At 43.0% G+C, this 16,938-nt stretch overlaps 1 protein-coding gene across 2 annotated transcripts in view; it reads left to right on the forward strand.

Annotated features, from left to right (window-relative positions):
- The window catches only part of cars1 (cysteinyl-tRNA synthetase 1), a 30,590-nt gene extending 13,663 nt beyond the window's left edge, over positions 1-16,927 (forward strand). For both annotated transcript variants that reach the window (XM_084436946.1, XM_084436945.1), the window contains 19 exons: positions 636-732; positions 1,027-1,125; positions 4,453-4,602; positions 5,234-5,374; positions 5,506-5,594; positions 5,688-5,809; positions 7,324-7,436; positions 8,159-8,287; positions 8,412-8,541; positions 8,945-9,048; positions 10,468-10,565; positions 11,581-11,770; positions 12,417-12,485; positions 12,596-12,677; positions 13,378-13,458; positions 13,917-13,984; positions 14,807-14,866; positions 15,125-15,208; positions 16,237-16,927. In XM_084436946.1, coding sequence (XP_084293072.1) covers positions 636-732; positions 1,027-1,125; positions 4,453-4,602; positions 5,234-5,374; positions 5,506-5,594; positions 5,688-5,809; positions 7,324-7,436; positions 8,159-8,287; positions 8,412-8,541; positions 8,945-9,048; positions 10,468-10,565; positions 11,581-11,770; positions 12,417-12,485; positions 12,596-12,677; positions 13,378-13,458; positions 13,917-13,984; positions 14,807-14,866; positions 15,125-15,208; positions 16,237-16,365 — 2,035 coding nt within the window. In that variant the 3' untranslated portion in view covers positions 16,366-16,927. The remainder of the gene's footprint in view (positions 1-635; positions 733-1,026; positions 1,126-4,452; positions 4,603-5,233; positions 5,375-5,505; positions 5,595-5,687; positions 5,810-7,323; positions 7,437-8,158; positions 8,288-8,411; positions 8,542-8,944; positions 9,049-10,467; positions 10,566-11,580; positions 11,771-12,416; positions 12,486-12,595; positions 12,678-13,377; positions 13,459-13,916; positions 13,985-14,806; positions 14,867-15,124; positions 15,209-16,236) is intronic.
- The last annotated feature ends 11 nt before the right edge of the window (positions 16,928-16,938 follow it).

Below are 16,938 nucleotides of genomic sequence, written 5' to 3' on the forward strand. Positions count from 1 at the left end.
TGGTAGCCGTGTGGTTGCCGTGTGGTATCCGTGTGGTATCCGTGTGGTATCCGTGTGGTAGCCGTGTGGTAGCCGTGGGGTTGCCGTGTGGTTGCCGTGTGGTATCCGTGTGGTAGCCGTGTGGTTGCCGTGTGGTATCCGTGTGGTATCCGTGTGGTATCCATGTGGTAGCCGTGTGGTAGCTGTGTGGTAGCTGTGTGGTAGCCGTGTGGTATCCATGTGGTAGCCGTGTGGTAGCCGTGTGGTATCCGTGTGGTAGCCGTGTGGTAGCCGTGTGGTAGCTGTGTGGTAGCCGTGTAGTAGCCGTGTAGTAGCCTTGTGGTGTCCATGTGGTAGCCGTGTGGTATCTGTGTGGTAGCCGTGTGGTAACCACATGGTGATGAGGCTCTAGCCGTGCATTTGTCAAGAAATAATGCACACCCCTCCAGCCAATCAGAATCAAGTATTCACCTGGGCCATGGTATAATCGGATAACAATCAATCGGAGCAATCAGTTAAATTATGGTCAGGTTCATGGTAGACAGACCACGATTAGGGTTAGGTTATGGTCCAAAATAGTAATGAACCCTTTATTCCACAGTGGGAATGCATGTTCAATATGTTTGTGTAATCTTTAATTTTTATTTTTTTTCCAGATCTTACATTTCCTTTGACATCCTCCGAAGAATACTGATGAATTACTTCAAGTATGATGTCATGTACTGCATGAATATTACAGACATAGATGATAAAGTAAGACTATATAGTGCATTGTTCAAATGTGCCATGTGTTCACTTTTCAAATGTTGCTATTATTTTTGTGATTTGTGAAACACACGTTCCCTGAATTTAAAAATGTCATTAAACAGGATCATCATATCTATGAAGTTTAAGTGCAAATGATGTGCTTTTGTCATGTTGCAATTACAGGCAACACATTTTCAGTGCAATTTCAGAAATCGACAAAAAGCAACATTAACCATAACCCTAACTGCAACATTTTCTTCATTCAAATTTTTTGAATATTTTATTGTATCATTTGATCAGATAATAAAGCGGGCTAGACAGAACTACCTTTTGGAGCAGTACAAGGAGAAGAAGCCCCAGCCTGCCCAGATCCTGCAGGACGTCCTAAGTGCCAGCGTGGTGAGACATTTCACACTGTTATTGAGATTGGATTGACCTTGTCTGCTTCTAACTGCACCCTTGCTTTAAAAAAGGAAAAGAAAATAAATAATATGGCATAAAACAGCTGGGTTTGTGGGCAGTGTTGTACTGACAGACATACTAATTTGCTACAAAACGGTCTTCATTGTAATTGTCTCCTGGGCATCACTGTTCAAAAAACGAACTGTAATTGGATTATCCTCCATTTATTATTCACATTGGATCAGAAGAGTAGAAACCAGGCCAGGTCCAGCCTGGCTTATGTGCATGGCTGGCTTGTTTCTGTTCAGGACTGGTAGGACGGAAGCTAGTCATGCCACTTAAATAACTGTGAATTGAAATTACATGAAATGATGTCTGTTAAATTAAGATAGGTCTTGTCGCCTGGACACATCAGTTCCAATGCTTCCAATGCTAATCCTGTACAATAAGAGCGAGATAGCCAGTTAGCTCATGAGCTCACAACAACTAGCAGCAGCGTCCATAACATTAATGGTAGCGGTCAGTGGCTAAAGCAGTTACACTGATGATTACTGTAATGTTAGCTATTTTGCTGCAATTGGTTCAACTTCTGTTTCTGGACAAAGGTAAGGGATAAACGCAGATAACACAAGGCTAGCGGACCTACAGCGGGTCCCCGATGGACGAGTTGGCGGACCTCTGGCGGAATATAACACAAGGCTAGCGGACCTACAGCGGGTCCCCAATGGATGCTCCACCACCATTCCACCGGTAGTTAATTGTCTATATCCTAGGCCCATTGGCCATGGGGTCTGTGGCATGGTGGCGAGATTACGCCCCCTCGCGACCCAGTTCGGGTGTAGTGCAGTTACTTCTGGGAAATCTCCACTGGTGAAAACCGTGTGTCACTTGCCCGCTCAGGGGCTGAGTTGTGGAGTTAATGGCATGTACAGTGGCGTGGTGGCGAGACAACGCCTGCTTGGGTCAGAACTGATTGAGCACAGTGCAGTGACCTCTGGGCAATCTCCTTGCACCCATTGGTGAAGACCGTGGGTCTTTAGCCCACTCAGCGGCTGAGTTGTCATATTGGGTCGGGGGCAGTGGATCCCTCTCCGGGCTACCCACCTGGCCCCACCGGTGAAGACTGTTTATCTAGCCCTCTCAGGGGCTGATTTGTGGGGTCTGTGGCGTGGACAGTGGTGTGGTGTCAAGACTCCGCCCCCTCGCGTCATATTGGATCGGGGGCTGTGGACCCCTCTCTGGGCTACCCACCTGCACCCACCGGTGAAGACAAGTGTGTCTCTAGCCCACTCAGGGGCTGAGTTGTGGGATCCTTGGTGTGGATAGTGGCGTGATGGCGAGACTCCGCCCCCTCGGGTCAGAGCTGGTCGTGGACAGTGTACCTCGCTCCGGGCCACCCACCTGCCCCCATCTAGTCCTCTCAGTTAGCTCTGCTGAACTGGCAAAGCGGACCTCTGATGGCCAACGGTGGCTCCCATTCAGCCTCGACGAACGCCTCCAGGTCAGGCATAGCCGGTAGGAGACGAGGAGCAGGCTGGGAGGGACACCCGTAGCAGACGGAGCTCCACAGGGGGAGCCCCGTAGTCGCAGCAGCCTCCGGGATGGGGATACCGAGGTGATGCGCGGCTCTCTCCAGCAGCCGGGGCAGGTCGCGATCGAAGGAACCCTGCTCTGGGAAGGAGGAGCCACTAGCCGCAGGGGCTTCTGAGGCAGAGAGACCCTCGTCTGCCTCGGAGAGCTCTCCCTCATCATCCGTAGGCGGGAGGGAGGGCATCAGGGCCGTCGGTTGTTGCGGGGGCGCGCCGATGTCCTCGCTGTCGACCGCGCCGACCATCTGGGCCAGACCTTCAGTCTCCAGCGGCGGCGGAGCGAAGAAATGCGCCCGGAGCATCCTCTCCATGGGGTCCAGGAGGGCGCAGATCTCGCAGGCGGGGGACGGAGCCAGACCCGCTCTGGCGTGCTGCGGCCCCAGACAGAGGTGGTGTCCCACGTCGCTGTAGTGGGAGTCGCAGACACAAAAACGATCCGGCGGATCAATCATCGCCGGCAGGGGGTCATCGAGGGACGCCGCCGGCTCCGCTTGGGTCCGCTGGGTAGACATACTCGTATTCTTGATCTTCTTCCAGTACAATGCGAGCTGAAAATTTCGAAGGAGCAGATGTGCGGGCGAAGCCCCGCTTATACAGTGGTGCACCGGATTTGGTTGGACACAGGTGCATGTATGTCTTTTTCTTCAGTCAATGTGGCTAGCTGGGTTTCGCTAGCCAATAGGAGCTAGCCCTGTGGGGCGGAGCTCCACGAAATAGAACTGCAGGTTCTGGGACCACTGCCTCTTGTGGTAGCAACATAGAACTGCAGGTCAACAACAGGACAAAGGCAGTGACGACTACTGGGCATTTGCTATTTTAGCTGCGCGGCTGGCCAGCCACGCACAAAAAAACGTTCTTTGTTTGTGTGTGCATGTTTCAGGGGCTTACATCATTTGACACACCAAAAAGTTTGAATAGGCCTTATCGGTTACACACACAAACAGGTCTTTTTCACAACACCGCTAGCCTAAAACATGCCATTAACACAGGATATCCAATAGAACACATCAACTGGTGCAATGTCAATGGTGCAATATCATGCCTGTGATCACTAAAAACTAACAAACACATTTGTTTTCATCCCCAAAGCAAACATTTTTTTATTGGCTTCGCCCAGCGACCACTGGCGGAGGGTATATTTTCGGTTGTGTGTGTTATTTCGTTCGTTCGTTCGTCACATAGCAGGATTATACAAAAACTACCAGAGCGATTTTCATGAAACTCGGTGGAGGGTTAGGGTTAGGGTATGGCATGGGCCAAGTTAGAACACACAAAATGTTGGTGCGGATCAGAATCACTGGGCAAATACACAAATTAAAAGAAAACATTGCCATACTTCGACCGGCTTCCTTCCCTTTATGTCTACTTCTCCTGCCGGGTTTACTATACCGCCGGGGGCCGAGTGGTAATGTGTCAGTCTAGCAATGTGTCGACCCGGGTCGGTTGTTTTTATGTGAATAACTCATGGTGTAGAAACGTGACAGTGATACAGCAGCGCTGTCCTCCTGTCCTGGAATACCTTTTCATGAACTGTAAACCATTCTACTCCCCCCGCGAGTTCACATCCTTGGTTTTGGCCAGTGTGTTTATTCCACCTTATGCTGTGGTGCAAGGCACAATGCTCGCTGACCAGATCTGGGGTTTGGAGCGTAAGTTCCTGGACACCTTTGTTATAGTCCTACCTGGCAAATCTGATTCTGATTCTGCTTTTGCATTTCTGAAACACTATTTTCAGCCGTTCCAGACCAAGCTGGCAGAGACCACAGACCCTGATAAGAGGCAGATGCTGGAGAGGCTGGCCACTTCTGTCTCTGCTGCAGTAGGGCCCCTGCAGGGGGCGCTGCAGAGTCAAGAAGCAGTAGAGGTCATCCAGTGTCGAGCACAGGTAAGACCATAAAATCATTAAAGGTGCTCAGTTCTAACAGTAGCATTTAGATCATACAAATAAGTACAGCAGTTTCTATACATTTTCATATATTTCAACAGCTTTAGAATGACCCATTCTTTCACATTCTTTCATGTTTGTAGAAGCACAGTGCATGGCTAGGTGCTTCATTTTATATACCTGTGGCAATGGGACTGAATGAAACACCTGAATTAAATGATTAAGAGGTGTGTCCCAATACTTTTGTCCATATAGTGTATCTTACATTTGTACAGTAGGCTACTATTCTATTTCTTGCCAGACACGCATCTTGAAAAATTGCTGAGAAATTAGCCCTCTCAGCTGCATGACTCGTTTTTTCCTCTTGTCTCCCTATGACTCCTACTGTTCTCCATGTCTAATAATGAATGACTCCTACTCTTCTCCATGTCTAATAATGAATGACTCCTACTCTTCTCCATGTCTAATAATGAATGACGCTTGACATTATTATATTCCTTTAGAACAGCAACTTTTTCTCTTGCATATCAGGCAACCCTATTTTGTTTAGTTTGAGACCCCTTCTCTAAAGGAAAGACACACGAGCACCTGAACTTTTTTTGAAGTAAAATAATATGGTTGTTTTCTCAAGGTTCTTTTGGAGGACGCCAGAGACCTGCTGTCTGATTGGCTGGATACCCAGCTTGGCAGTCAGGTTACAGACAACTCCATATTTTCTCTTCTTCCAAACTATTGGGAAGGAGAGTACCACAAGGACATGGATGCCTTGAATGTAGGTAGTAGACCACATACACATCCATCACATTCTATAGATCTGATCCTCGTTACCCAGAGGAGTGTTCTGGTTGTCAGCGGTCTGCTATAGTCTGCAATGAGTTCCATCTTTCTTTTGGTGTCCCACAGGTCTTGCCCCCAGATGTACTCACCAGGGTCAGTGAGTATGTTCCAGAGATTGTGGAATTCGTGAAGAAAATAGTCAGTAATGGCTATGGGTAAGAAAGAAACTGTCATTGATACCTACCCCATGCCTATAGATCTACAAAGAGTTCATCTTTTCTTATCTCAAGAATTTTGTCTTTCATCAGGTATGTGTCCAACGGTTCAGTTTATTTTGACACAGCAAAGTTTGACAGCTGCAAGCAGCATTCATATGGCAAATTGGTACCAGAAGCTGTTGGTGACCAGAAGGCTTTGCAGGAAGGAGAGGGTAAGTCCTTGGAGCTGGACACGGCTGGCTCACCTTAACTAGGAATGCACCGATCCAACCGGCGTATATCGGATCTGGGCGGTTTTGCTCTTTAACGCACGGCCAGTGATCGGACGATTTATTTTGTATTTTAGCCAGTTTAAAAAATGACTTAAAACACACTTGAGGGCCTATGCAATATGGCTTAATTAACCGCAAAACTTGTCTTAATGTAAGGCTATTTTCCTAGATAGGGCTAATTATTTGATGAGGGTAGGTAGTGAGTGTGGTAGTTTGATGTAGCTTGATCTTTGGTTGAAAAAATCATGTCCAATGTCCTATGCAGTTGTACGCTTTTCTCCTTGGAACAACAGATTTCTTCTTGGTATTCTGCAAGCCTTTTTTCATACAGCCCAAATAACCAAAGCTGCCACTGCTAATACCTTCTTTAAAAAATCTCTAAATAGCTCTAGTTTGGACATTTTTCAGTTTTAAAATTAGGACACACTCTTTAAGCACGTCCACCCTGAGATTGGGGGAGTTGGGGGTTCGAGTCATGCGTTATTTAAGCAATAAACCACGAGAGGCCGTGTGTTATCGGGGGGCCTATACCCCCCTAGCTGTTATAAAATCACTATAACACACGGCCTAGAGTGGTTTATTGCTTTTATACAATGGTTACTACAGCTATTAGTGTAAAATAAACACATAGCAATATAAAATATTAACATTTATTCAACACAAAGCATCATTCCCTCAATTCCGCCGAGCAAAATAGTTCCTCTAACAAAAGGCTTACCAAGCAACAGATGCATTGGATGGAATGTTCAGTTTTGAAAAAACAATGGTAGGCCTACAATGCATTGGATCAAATGGGAGGTGCATTAATACTGAAAATGGAATGATATGCGGTCCCAGGTGTGTGTTACAAAGTATTTTAACACGGCTTCCAGCCAATCAGAATCAAGAACCAGAACTAACCGTTGTATAATGGTGTTTATAAGACATTCCATTTATTATGTTATGATACGCTAGAGCAGTTCTGTGTCTTTATAACTGGCTAAAGTTTGGTAGTTATAATGTGCTGTGTAGCGTGGATGTATAATACATTACAGTATGTCTAACACTTATAATAATGTATAAACCTTATTATAAGGTGTCATGCATAAATATAACTTATAAAGAGTTTTATAAAGCCTTATAAGTGCATTGTGTTATGAATGTGCCACAGTATTTATGTAATGAATACTCCTCCATTTGAAGAGTTGAAGTCATATCATAATAAAATGACACAAAACACGTTCCTCACCTTCACTCCCACTTATTCTTGCATCGGTTTTCCTAGACTCACTCACTCAGATTCTGGGTTAGCAAAGACTACTCTTTGCAAAGAGTGTTTAGAAAGGCCACACTTCTTACATTTTTTATAAAGAGATTGTTTATTTTTTGTGTACGTTGATGCATGTGGTATTTAGTTTTGGGTGTAAGTTTGGGCCAGATGATTTATAGTTGTTTCTCCTTGTCCCTTCCATTAGGAGACCTGAGTATCTCTGCAGAGAGGCTGAGTGAGAAAAGATCCCAGAATGACTTTGCCCTGTGGAAGGCCTCCAAACCCGGGGAGCCGTCCTGGGACTCACCCTGGGGAAAGGTGAGCCTTCAGTCTTTCACTTAGTTTTGATAAGTGTTTCCCAGATGCCTGTGAGTTGAACAATCCTTCATTTGAACGATCCAATGGGACCGTCTAGACTCATGACACCCATGTCCGCCCCAAAGTGTGGCATGCCCATTACCGCATTGGTTTCCAACAGCAAGCACCATAACCATTACAGCACCTGAGGCCTACACAGCCATCATCAACAAACAAGCACAGTCAAGAATAAACTCCCAAGAAATCCAACGTTACAAGAAATTGAAAATGTACAAGAGATCCCAAATACATAATACAAGAGTGTAACAACGTAAGAGTGTAACAACGTACTGTAAGAGTGTAACAACGTAAGAGTGTAACATCTTAGTTTATTTAGTGGCTTTTGAGAGATAATGCCACTGCCACTAGGAGGTTTGGATATGGTTACTAAATCTGTATCTGCTAGCAACACCGCATGCACCTTGGATGCATGAACTGCCCCAAACTAACAATCTATTTGTGAGACTTATTTTGTGAGACTTAAGAGTTATTTTGAGTCTTGTGAAAAAAAATTATCCAAACCTTGCCATTTATACCAACTTCATTTGTCAAGCAAATCATTAGTGGACTACTGCATTTAAAACACTTCAGAATTGCGTGAACTGATCCTTTAACATACCTAAGCTTTCCTGTTAGATGTTTTGTTTTTATGTTTCTATGTATGTGTTCTATGTTGTGAACAGGGCCGGCCAGGTTGGCATATTGAATGTTCAGCCATGGCTGGGTCCATCCTGGGAGAGTCCATGGACATTCACGGTGGGGGGTTTGATCTACGATTTCCCCATCATGATAATGAGTTGGCTCAGTCTGAGGTAAGAGTTTGGCTCCCACTCTCATGCTTGTGTATTTTGATACACTTAAGTGTCACTCAAGTGTGACGTGATATTTCAGATAAGCATTTTTTTTTGCTGAAAAGTGAAACAATTGTCCACACAGGCTTTCTTTGAGAATGACCATTGGGTTCGCTACTTCCTGCACACTGGGCACCTGACAATTGCAGGATGCAAAATGTCCAAGTCTCTCAAGAACTTCATCACCATTAAGGACGCCTTAGCAAAGAATACAGGTAATAAGCATATGTTCAAATCAAGATGGGAGTATTGACACATTTTAAAAGCAGGTTTGTTTTTTCCAAATCAAATCTATATTTCCTATGTAAATGAGGGGCACAGAAATGTCTAGTAGTTCTGCGCAGTAATAAGAATCTTGCCACAACAGGGCAGCCTTAGGTTACACAGGAAAAGATCATTTGGGAAAAGGTCATCTTGGAAAGATAAAGAACGGGAAATCTTACAGTATATACTTCATAGTGTTTCTCTGATGCACATAGAAAGCCATTCAATGTTTCTGTTACTACAGTGGTGGAGCCATGTCTTCACTTCCATATTTTACACATGCTCAATGCTCACAACAAAGATGGCGTGTTAGTATGAGCCTATGCTTAAAGATGCTCTTGGTGTTCCTTTCAGCTCGCCAGCTGCGTCTGGCCTTCCTGATGCATTCATGGAAGGACACTCTGGATTACTCCGCCAACACCATGGAGTCTGCTGTTCAGTACGAGAAGTTCATGAATGTGGGTGATCAAACATCCAGGGCTGCCATGGTAGCACTATAGGCAGAGACAAGATCAATAGGCATGGTGCATTTGCCAGGATTGTGCAAAGTTTGCCTCAGTCTTATAATGCCCTACGACCCATTATTGTGCTTAATTCATGGGTAGCACGTCCTGTCAGGTTGTAAATGTCAAAATGTCTATCAACATTTCCTACCTGACATGATGCGCTACCCATTAATTAAACATCATATAATGGGTGGTAGGTCATCCTGAGGAGGTAGACCAACTTTTCAGAGCACCGGCCAACCACCTCTCTCCAGAAACACCAGTGGGATCGGGCGTTTGGCTTCGTTATATTAGGCCCCAAAGGGCCATGTGGTGTTTATTACATCCGCCTCAGTGACAGCGCTGCTGTTTAGTGCTGGAGAGAGCACACCTGGTGGCTGACAATGTTCACGACATTGAACTTCACTATTTCATGAGCTAAGAAACGTAACATAATATCAAACGTTTTATTTTATTGGAGCGTCTAGACAGGAAAAAGACAGCTCGGACTTGCACCAAACAATCGAGATGACGGGAGTGCACTCCAACTCTTGCAAAATTCATGATTTTATCTCAACTGTAAATTTGTCTACGACAGTGAAATCGGTTGAAAAGTAAATGTGTAATGCCGGCGTTATTTAGTAAATGCAACACTGCGTTGCAAGTATGTTGGCAGACAGCTATGCGTACATCTGCATGACACCCGCGCCCTAACCCTAACCCTGAGCTTTATTACTGGCAACGATCTCAGTACACATGTACACTGCATAGTAATGCAGGCTGGCCCTCTCTCAAGTCACATAAGTCAGTTCATAGCCCTGTTACAGAAGCTACCAACATACCTTACATCTTTGATCCATTTTAAACATACCAGGTTGATGACGCTTGAGGTCCCTTTCTGTGGAGTCCTTTAAGATTGACACTGGTAAATGGTAAATGGACTACACTTATATAGCGCTTTTCCACCTTAGCGGCACTCAAAGCGTTTTACAATGGCCTCTCATTCACCCATTCACACACACACATCCATACACCAATGGCGGTAGCTGCCATGCAAGGCGCTAACCTGCTCATTGGGAGCAATTTGGGGTTAGGTGTCTTGCTCAAGGACACTTCGACATGTGGACAGTCGGAGCTGGGATTCGAACCACTGACCCTTCGATCATTGAACGACCCACTCTACCAACTGAGCTACAGCCGCTCTAGTGGTGCCACTAGAGCAATTCAACAGGCTTATCAGGGACTTTTTTTTGTTTGTTGATTGTAATTGCTTTGCTGTGTAGCGACTTTTCATGTATTTTCATTATATTTGTCTTGTGTGTGTTGTGTACACATTTGCAAAAGAGATCAGTCTCAATTTATTCAATGTTTTTTTTTTTGTTCTTTACACAGGAATTTTTCCTCAATGTCAAAGACATTCTGCGAGCTCCCACAGATCTCACGGGAGAGTTTGAGAAGTGGGAATCAGCAGAGATGGAGCTCAACCAGAGGTATGGAGAATGAAGACACACATACTATAAATATGAAATATTGGTAGTAGTATATTTTTCGGGCTGGGCGGGGCCTCACACGTCAGGAGCAATCAGGCTCGGAGGTGAAGTAGGACCCGAAGGTCAGGGGCCCAGAAGGCCCAGGCTGAAATGTTCTGCCTGTGCACTCCTCTAATCTGAGCCCTGCCCAAAGTAGTGGGATTTGCACTTGCAGGAAGACATGTTGTGGTCTCTTACAGGCTGCTGTCATACACCTGTCCTTTTATTGTGTCTACACAACGCACACAGTAGCCTACAACTAAACCACATTTTATTTTTTATGTTAATGCTTTTATCCACTATTCACACCTGTAGGTTAACACACTGTAGTATATTGCCCATTTCATGGAATGTTCATTTTCAAAACAATAATACCAGTTTACAGAGCATTTTGCTTGGACCAAGAAGTCATTGCCCTAGTGACCAAAGGTTCCATTGAAAGGGTCATATGCCAAATGGCTGGTGTTGCTATTTGCACTGTAATGCACTGCCAACATGACGTATATTCTGATATTCTATTTTTGTAATAGCCGCAGGCAGCTGTAAAATGTGCAAGCTAACTAGGAAGTCCATAGTCATGGTAGATTCCGCTGCAGTATTAGTGTTAGTGACACGTGAGGTTAATCAAATGCTCTCGCTGCCCACTCAACCAGCCTGCTTCTGGGTTGGTCATCAGCATGGCTCATCTGTCAATCATCTTCTAGTCATCTTCAACAAATGCACCCTAACGTTCACCCTAACGTTTACAGCAATCAATGACTAAGAGCCACAAACTGTCATGCTCAGCCCTACTGTGTATTCTTTAAATATTACATTACATTACAGTCATTTAGCAGACGCTTTTATCCAAAGCGACTAACAATAATTGCATTTAATGTAGGAAAAGCCAATGTGCTACTACTTGCCAGAACTCACAAGTGCATCTTCTTTCTAAAACAAGATAGGTAAGAAGGTTCCTCCTTTTTTCCTATTATAGTTTCTATGAGAAGAAGTCATCCGTTCATAATGCCCTGTGTGATAACGTGGACACGCGCGCTGCCATGGAGGAGATGAGGGCGCTGGTCAGCCAGAGCAACACCTACATGGCCTCCAGGAAGAGCGCCAAGCTGCAGCCCAACCGCACGCTCATGAAGAGCATCGCCCTCTATCTGACCGACATGCTGAAGGTGAACACGCTTTTATATGTGTATACAGTATTGTGCTACAGTATTTATTGATTGTATATTGAATGTCTTTGTATAATTGGCAACATTGAAATGAGGTCCCCCAATGATAACAGGCCATTGTTATAACAGGCCATTGCAAGTGTTCATAATCACAATAATAAAGAGTATACTTGCTATATTGGCTAATAGCGAATTTTTTTTACAGGTTTTGAGGCGAGATTTGAATAGTGGGTCCAAACTGGCGTGGGGGCATGGAGACAGGAACAGGACAATTAGGCTACGCTATTGACGAAAATTATAATAGAAGTGTTCGGCTGTTGATTTAAACAGGCATGTTAGTGCTCACTGCTATGAGATTAATGTAGAATCGAAGAGCCTATAGAACAACCCCATTCAAATATAGCTGCAAGCAGCGATATGGGGGCCAAGCAGCAAGTGCAACCATCGCATCAAAGGCAGCAAGTGAAACACACCATAGCCACATTTGAATCCCTAGCACAGGTGTGAAAATCAGGCATACAGTTCAGCATGAACACACTTCCAGATTTGACACGTTCGTGGCGCTCATCTAAAATATAGGCAATAGAAGGGTTACATACGTATGCATGACAGGAGGCCATTAACCTTGCTAACCCTTTTCTTGTAGATGTTTGGAGCGATCAAAGGGACAGAGTCTATTGGATTCCCAGTTGGAGGAAATAGTGACACTGTTGATGTAAGTGTTGAGGTTGTTGGATTCATGATGTCATGATATTTAGTCAGCTGTCTGAAGCTACCAAGACATTGCAGGAATATCTGTGAAATAATCAATTATTCTAAATGTAGCTGGAGAGCACAGTGATGCCTTTTCTGAAAGTCCTGTCGGATTTCAGAGAGGATGTTCGAAAAATTGCAAGAGAGAAAAAAGGTAAACTTTTCAGTCTTCTCACTTAACTTTATTGAAGGAAAGTGAAGTAGATATACTGTACGGAGGGGCTATAAATGATCACATACATTTTTGTATCTGTGGCTACAAACTTTTGAAGAAAATTTAAGTCAATTCCTTAAAAAGGTTACGGGGAATTCTCCTGTTCAGATGTTCCTTCAGAAATGTAACAGTTTCCTTTTACATTAACTATATGTAATAATTTAGATGTGAATCTAAAATATACAGGTGCATCTCAGAAAATTTGAATATGGTGGAAAGTTCATTATTTTCCATAATTTAAGTCAAAAAGTGAAACTTTCATATACTATAGATTCATTACACATCAAATGAAATATTTCAAGGCTGATTGCTTCCATGCCACGCTCCACGTTGATGCAGTAATTTGCTCAAAAGGAGCCCCTACCAAGTATTGAGTGTATAAATGAAAATACTGTACCATCATAAAGACTAAAACAAAAAAGGCTTGAAATATTTCACTTTGTGTAATGGATCTAGAATACATGGAAGTTACACTTTTTGAATTAACTTTTTCACAATATTCAATTTTTTGGGCCTGTATTTTACAATGATATTGTGCTGTTTAATGCACAAAATGTACCTTATGTTGTAGTGTTAAGTAGTGTTGGAAAGCATAATCTCATTGCGTAGTGGTCTGAGTCAATGTATCATATGTTCTCAGTGACTGAAGTGCTGCAGCTATGTGATGTGGTTCGTGATGATACGTTGCCTGAACTGGGGGTTCGTCTGGAAGACCATGAGGGTAATTGGACTAACCATTGTATGGCCATCTGAAATCCATTACTTCAATGGATTGAATGAAGTCACTAGGGCAACGACTTGTTCCTAAGTGTAAACTTCCAGTGCGTCAATCTGCAATAATAGTCAAACACTATCAAGTCGGAAACTTTTACAAAATGTCCAAATTAACTTTGGGACTTTGTTGTTCTGTGGTGGGATTACTATTTACATATCTCGACTGCTCTGCCTTTAGGAGGCTCAAGAAATAGCTGATTGTCATTTTTAGGTAGCTAGCCCCGCTAACGTTAGATAACTTGACAGTGTTATCGTCGCGAGAAATCGGATGTTGAGAGGGACAAAGTGGTGTTATTGTTTTGAATATGAATGTTCTAGGAAATTATCTATAAGTTCAATTAATTAAGATTAGCGTTTGAAAGTTTTTATAAGATTTAATAAAACAATTAATCTTCTAATTTTAAGGTCTTCCCACAGTGGTGAAATTGGTTGATAGAGAGACACTACTGAGGGAGAGAGATGAGAAGAAAAAGGTAAGAAGTTTGTTTTTGTCTCGCCCCCTAGGGGCCCCAGAGGGATTACATTTTCTGTCTGTTTCGCACACCATGGGCATGTATTTGTCTTTAGCCAATCAAATCGCGTTGGGCGGGTCTCTAGTTGCATTGGGCAGGTGCAGCCTGTTAAAAATGTTTAGTTTGGAAGAGTGGAGTCTGGAGATCAAGATCAAACTGTATGGAACCACCTCATTAAGCATAAGACCCCTGTAGGGTTGTAGGGCTGCCATTAAGAGTCAGACAAGAGGATACATACCCTTCTCTTTTCTGTGCATGCAGTAGGAAGTATAGAGACCTGCACCGTTTTCCTAGCTTAGCATCATTCCCTGGAAGTGGGTTAGGTCAACTAGCATATAGCTCCCAAAAGTGACAAATACACTTTCCAATAACTCTGAAACGTTCTTGTTTACATGTTGTGACTTGTGTATTTACCATGTGTAGAAATAACCTGGTTCCAAAAAGATAAGGTTCTGGATCTTGGTTTGTCCCAAAGTAATTATCTTCCTCTGAGGATTCTTCTCTTACCAAGTTGTCCATGATTAGCAGTCAGGTTAGTCGCTAGTCATGTTGTTTTACTGACAGACGTTTCAACGGCGCTGTTCAGGTGCTGCGTGATATCACTGCGCCCACAAGGAAAAACTAGTTCCGAGTGTCTGCTTAAAAAAATAGTGTCTTATTTTACATGGTTATTTCTACACATGGTAAACACAAGTCACAACGTGTAAACAAGAACATTTTAGAGTTATTGATGATTAGATCAAATAAATTAATCCATTGTAAATGTTTAACTCACCTTATCAGATGGAGGAAGAGAAGAAAAAGAAGAAAGAGGAGGCTGTCAGGAAAAAGCAGGAGCAAGAAGTGAGTAACTTACTTCTCTACCAATTGACACATTCCTATAGAAGAAAAGTACTGCACATATTAATTGCCTTATATATAATCTTGTAAACTGTGATAAATTACAAAGGATCATGGTATGTTTGTTGTTTTTTTGGTATCAATTTAGATTTGTCTTTAAGCTGTCGCATGCTTTTGTGTGATGCATAAATGTGCTGAACTTCTAGGGAATTTCTTTTGACTATTAAGCTTCTGATCCATTCCTCATTGCCTACATTTCAGGCAGCTAAAATGGCAAAAATGAAGATCCCACCTTGTGATATGTTCCGCACTGAAACTGACAAGTATTCCAGCTTTGATGACATGGTGAGACTCCCTGATATCCACATACAGTCTATCTGTTACATTAAAGAGACACTTACTCCAACTATGCACTTTGTTACTAGTGCCCTTGAACATTAAAGGGGTACGGCAACATTTTCAACATCACGCTTGTTTTTGCATCGGTGGGAATATAGCTGAAGAATGCAAATGTTTCTGACTCTATTCAAGGCACTTTTGGTTAGTGCTGGATTATTGCATCAAACCTCAAAATCACATTCAAATGCTTGTTTCACTCGCAACATGAATTCGGTAGTCCATCTTGGCATTGCATCAGTTGTTGAAATGTCATTATTAATTGCAAGTATATGCTGTAAGTCAGCAGTTAGGGCTGTCAATTTAATTATTAGATCAATTAATTATGCAAAGATTAATGCAAATTAATCAATTTTTTTTTAATAGATTTTGCCCAGCAGACTCCATAGGCTACAGGGAGCAGGCAGCACAGAATGAGTAGGATAAGGCTGCCTTAGACAAATTGGCAAACTCGGTCACAAAATCAATTGCTATGGACTGCAGGGCAGTTGCTATGGTAGAAGACAAGGGCTTAATGGAAGCGTTGCAAATTATGTCCTCCAATGCAGCTACAAGCCGCCATCAAGAAGCACAATAGTTTCAAAAATCCACAGACATGAGCTGAATATGTTGCTCAGTTTGGTTGATTGATAGATCGCCTTACACATACTGTAACAGGATTTTGCTAATAATAATTTAATAAAACCATATATTGATTTCTGAAGCCACCTTTTTATAATGTCTATTCAATGCTTTACTCATGTGCCACAGTAATGTAAAGGGGGAAATGCCCCAGTCATATTTTAGCTGACAGTTAAGACGTGTTGCAGTCAAAATGTATTCATCCATCTTCTCCTCTTTCACTCTACATCTATTACTCCAACCATTTCATCAGTGTGCAGGAGCTCTAAAGCTGTAACTAGTCACTAAAAGATTTCCCCAAAGAATGTCTCAGCTATTTGTTACAGTGCACCCTGTATGTTTCTGCTCTCCAACAGGGTTTTCCCACACATGACAATGAAGGCAAAGAGATCAGCAAGGGACAGGCCAAGAAGCTGCGCAAGCTCTATGAGGCACAGGAGAAACTGCACCAGGAATTCCTTCAGATGAACCAAAATGGAAGCTGAGACTACATGCAAAGACTGCTCAGTCAATCCAATATCTACCTGACTGTGCCCTTCAACATCCACAATGAGGCCAGACTGGTTGCATATTCTTTGGAAGCAGCCTCTCCTCTTTTCTGATCTGTAAACAGATTCACAATTGTTTTCACCTGTGCTACATTGTAATTCACAATCGCAAATGAAAACTGAAGGAAGCAACAGTCGACTACTGAGCACCACGCTTTCAGGATTGAGAGTAAACCTAGCGCTCAGTAATAGTTAGCTCATGTTTCTAGATGGATCTATTCAGGGACAATCCTGATCAAGTATCATCACATATAATTTAAGAATTTACAAACCCCAAATGAGATTTCAGTGTTGTGATTCAGTTTGGAGGTATTAAATAATGATGATTTTGGTTGCCCTGGCAAAGTAATTGTTCATAGAAATCTAGATCTGTAGAAAAGTTTGTAAAGTTGAAATTTGCAAAGCTGTTAATGAACAATTATGTTCATAATCTGTATGCAAGTAATATTTAATCAATTAAACTATTACATTTTCTTCCTTCCATGGCCATGTACCTGTCACTGAAAAGGT

Source organism: Borostomias antarcticus, assembly GCF_949987555.1.
Source record: "Borostomias antarcticus genome assembly, chromosome: 4".
In the NCBI taxonomy this organism is placed as follows: domain Eukaryota; kingdom Metazoa; phylum Chordata; class Actinopteri; order Stomiiformes; family Stomiidae; genus Borostomias; species Borostomias antarcticus.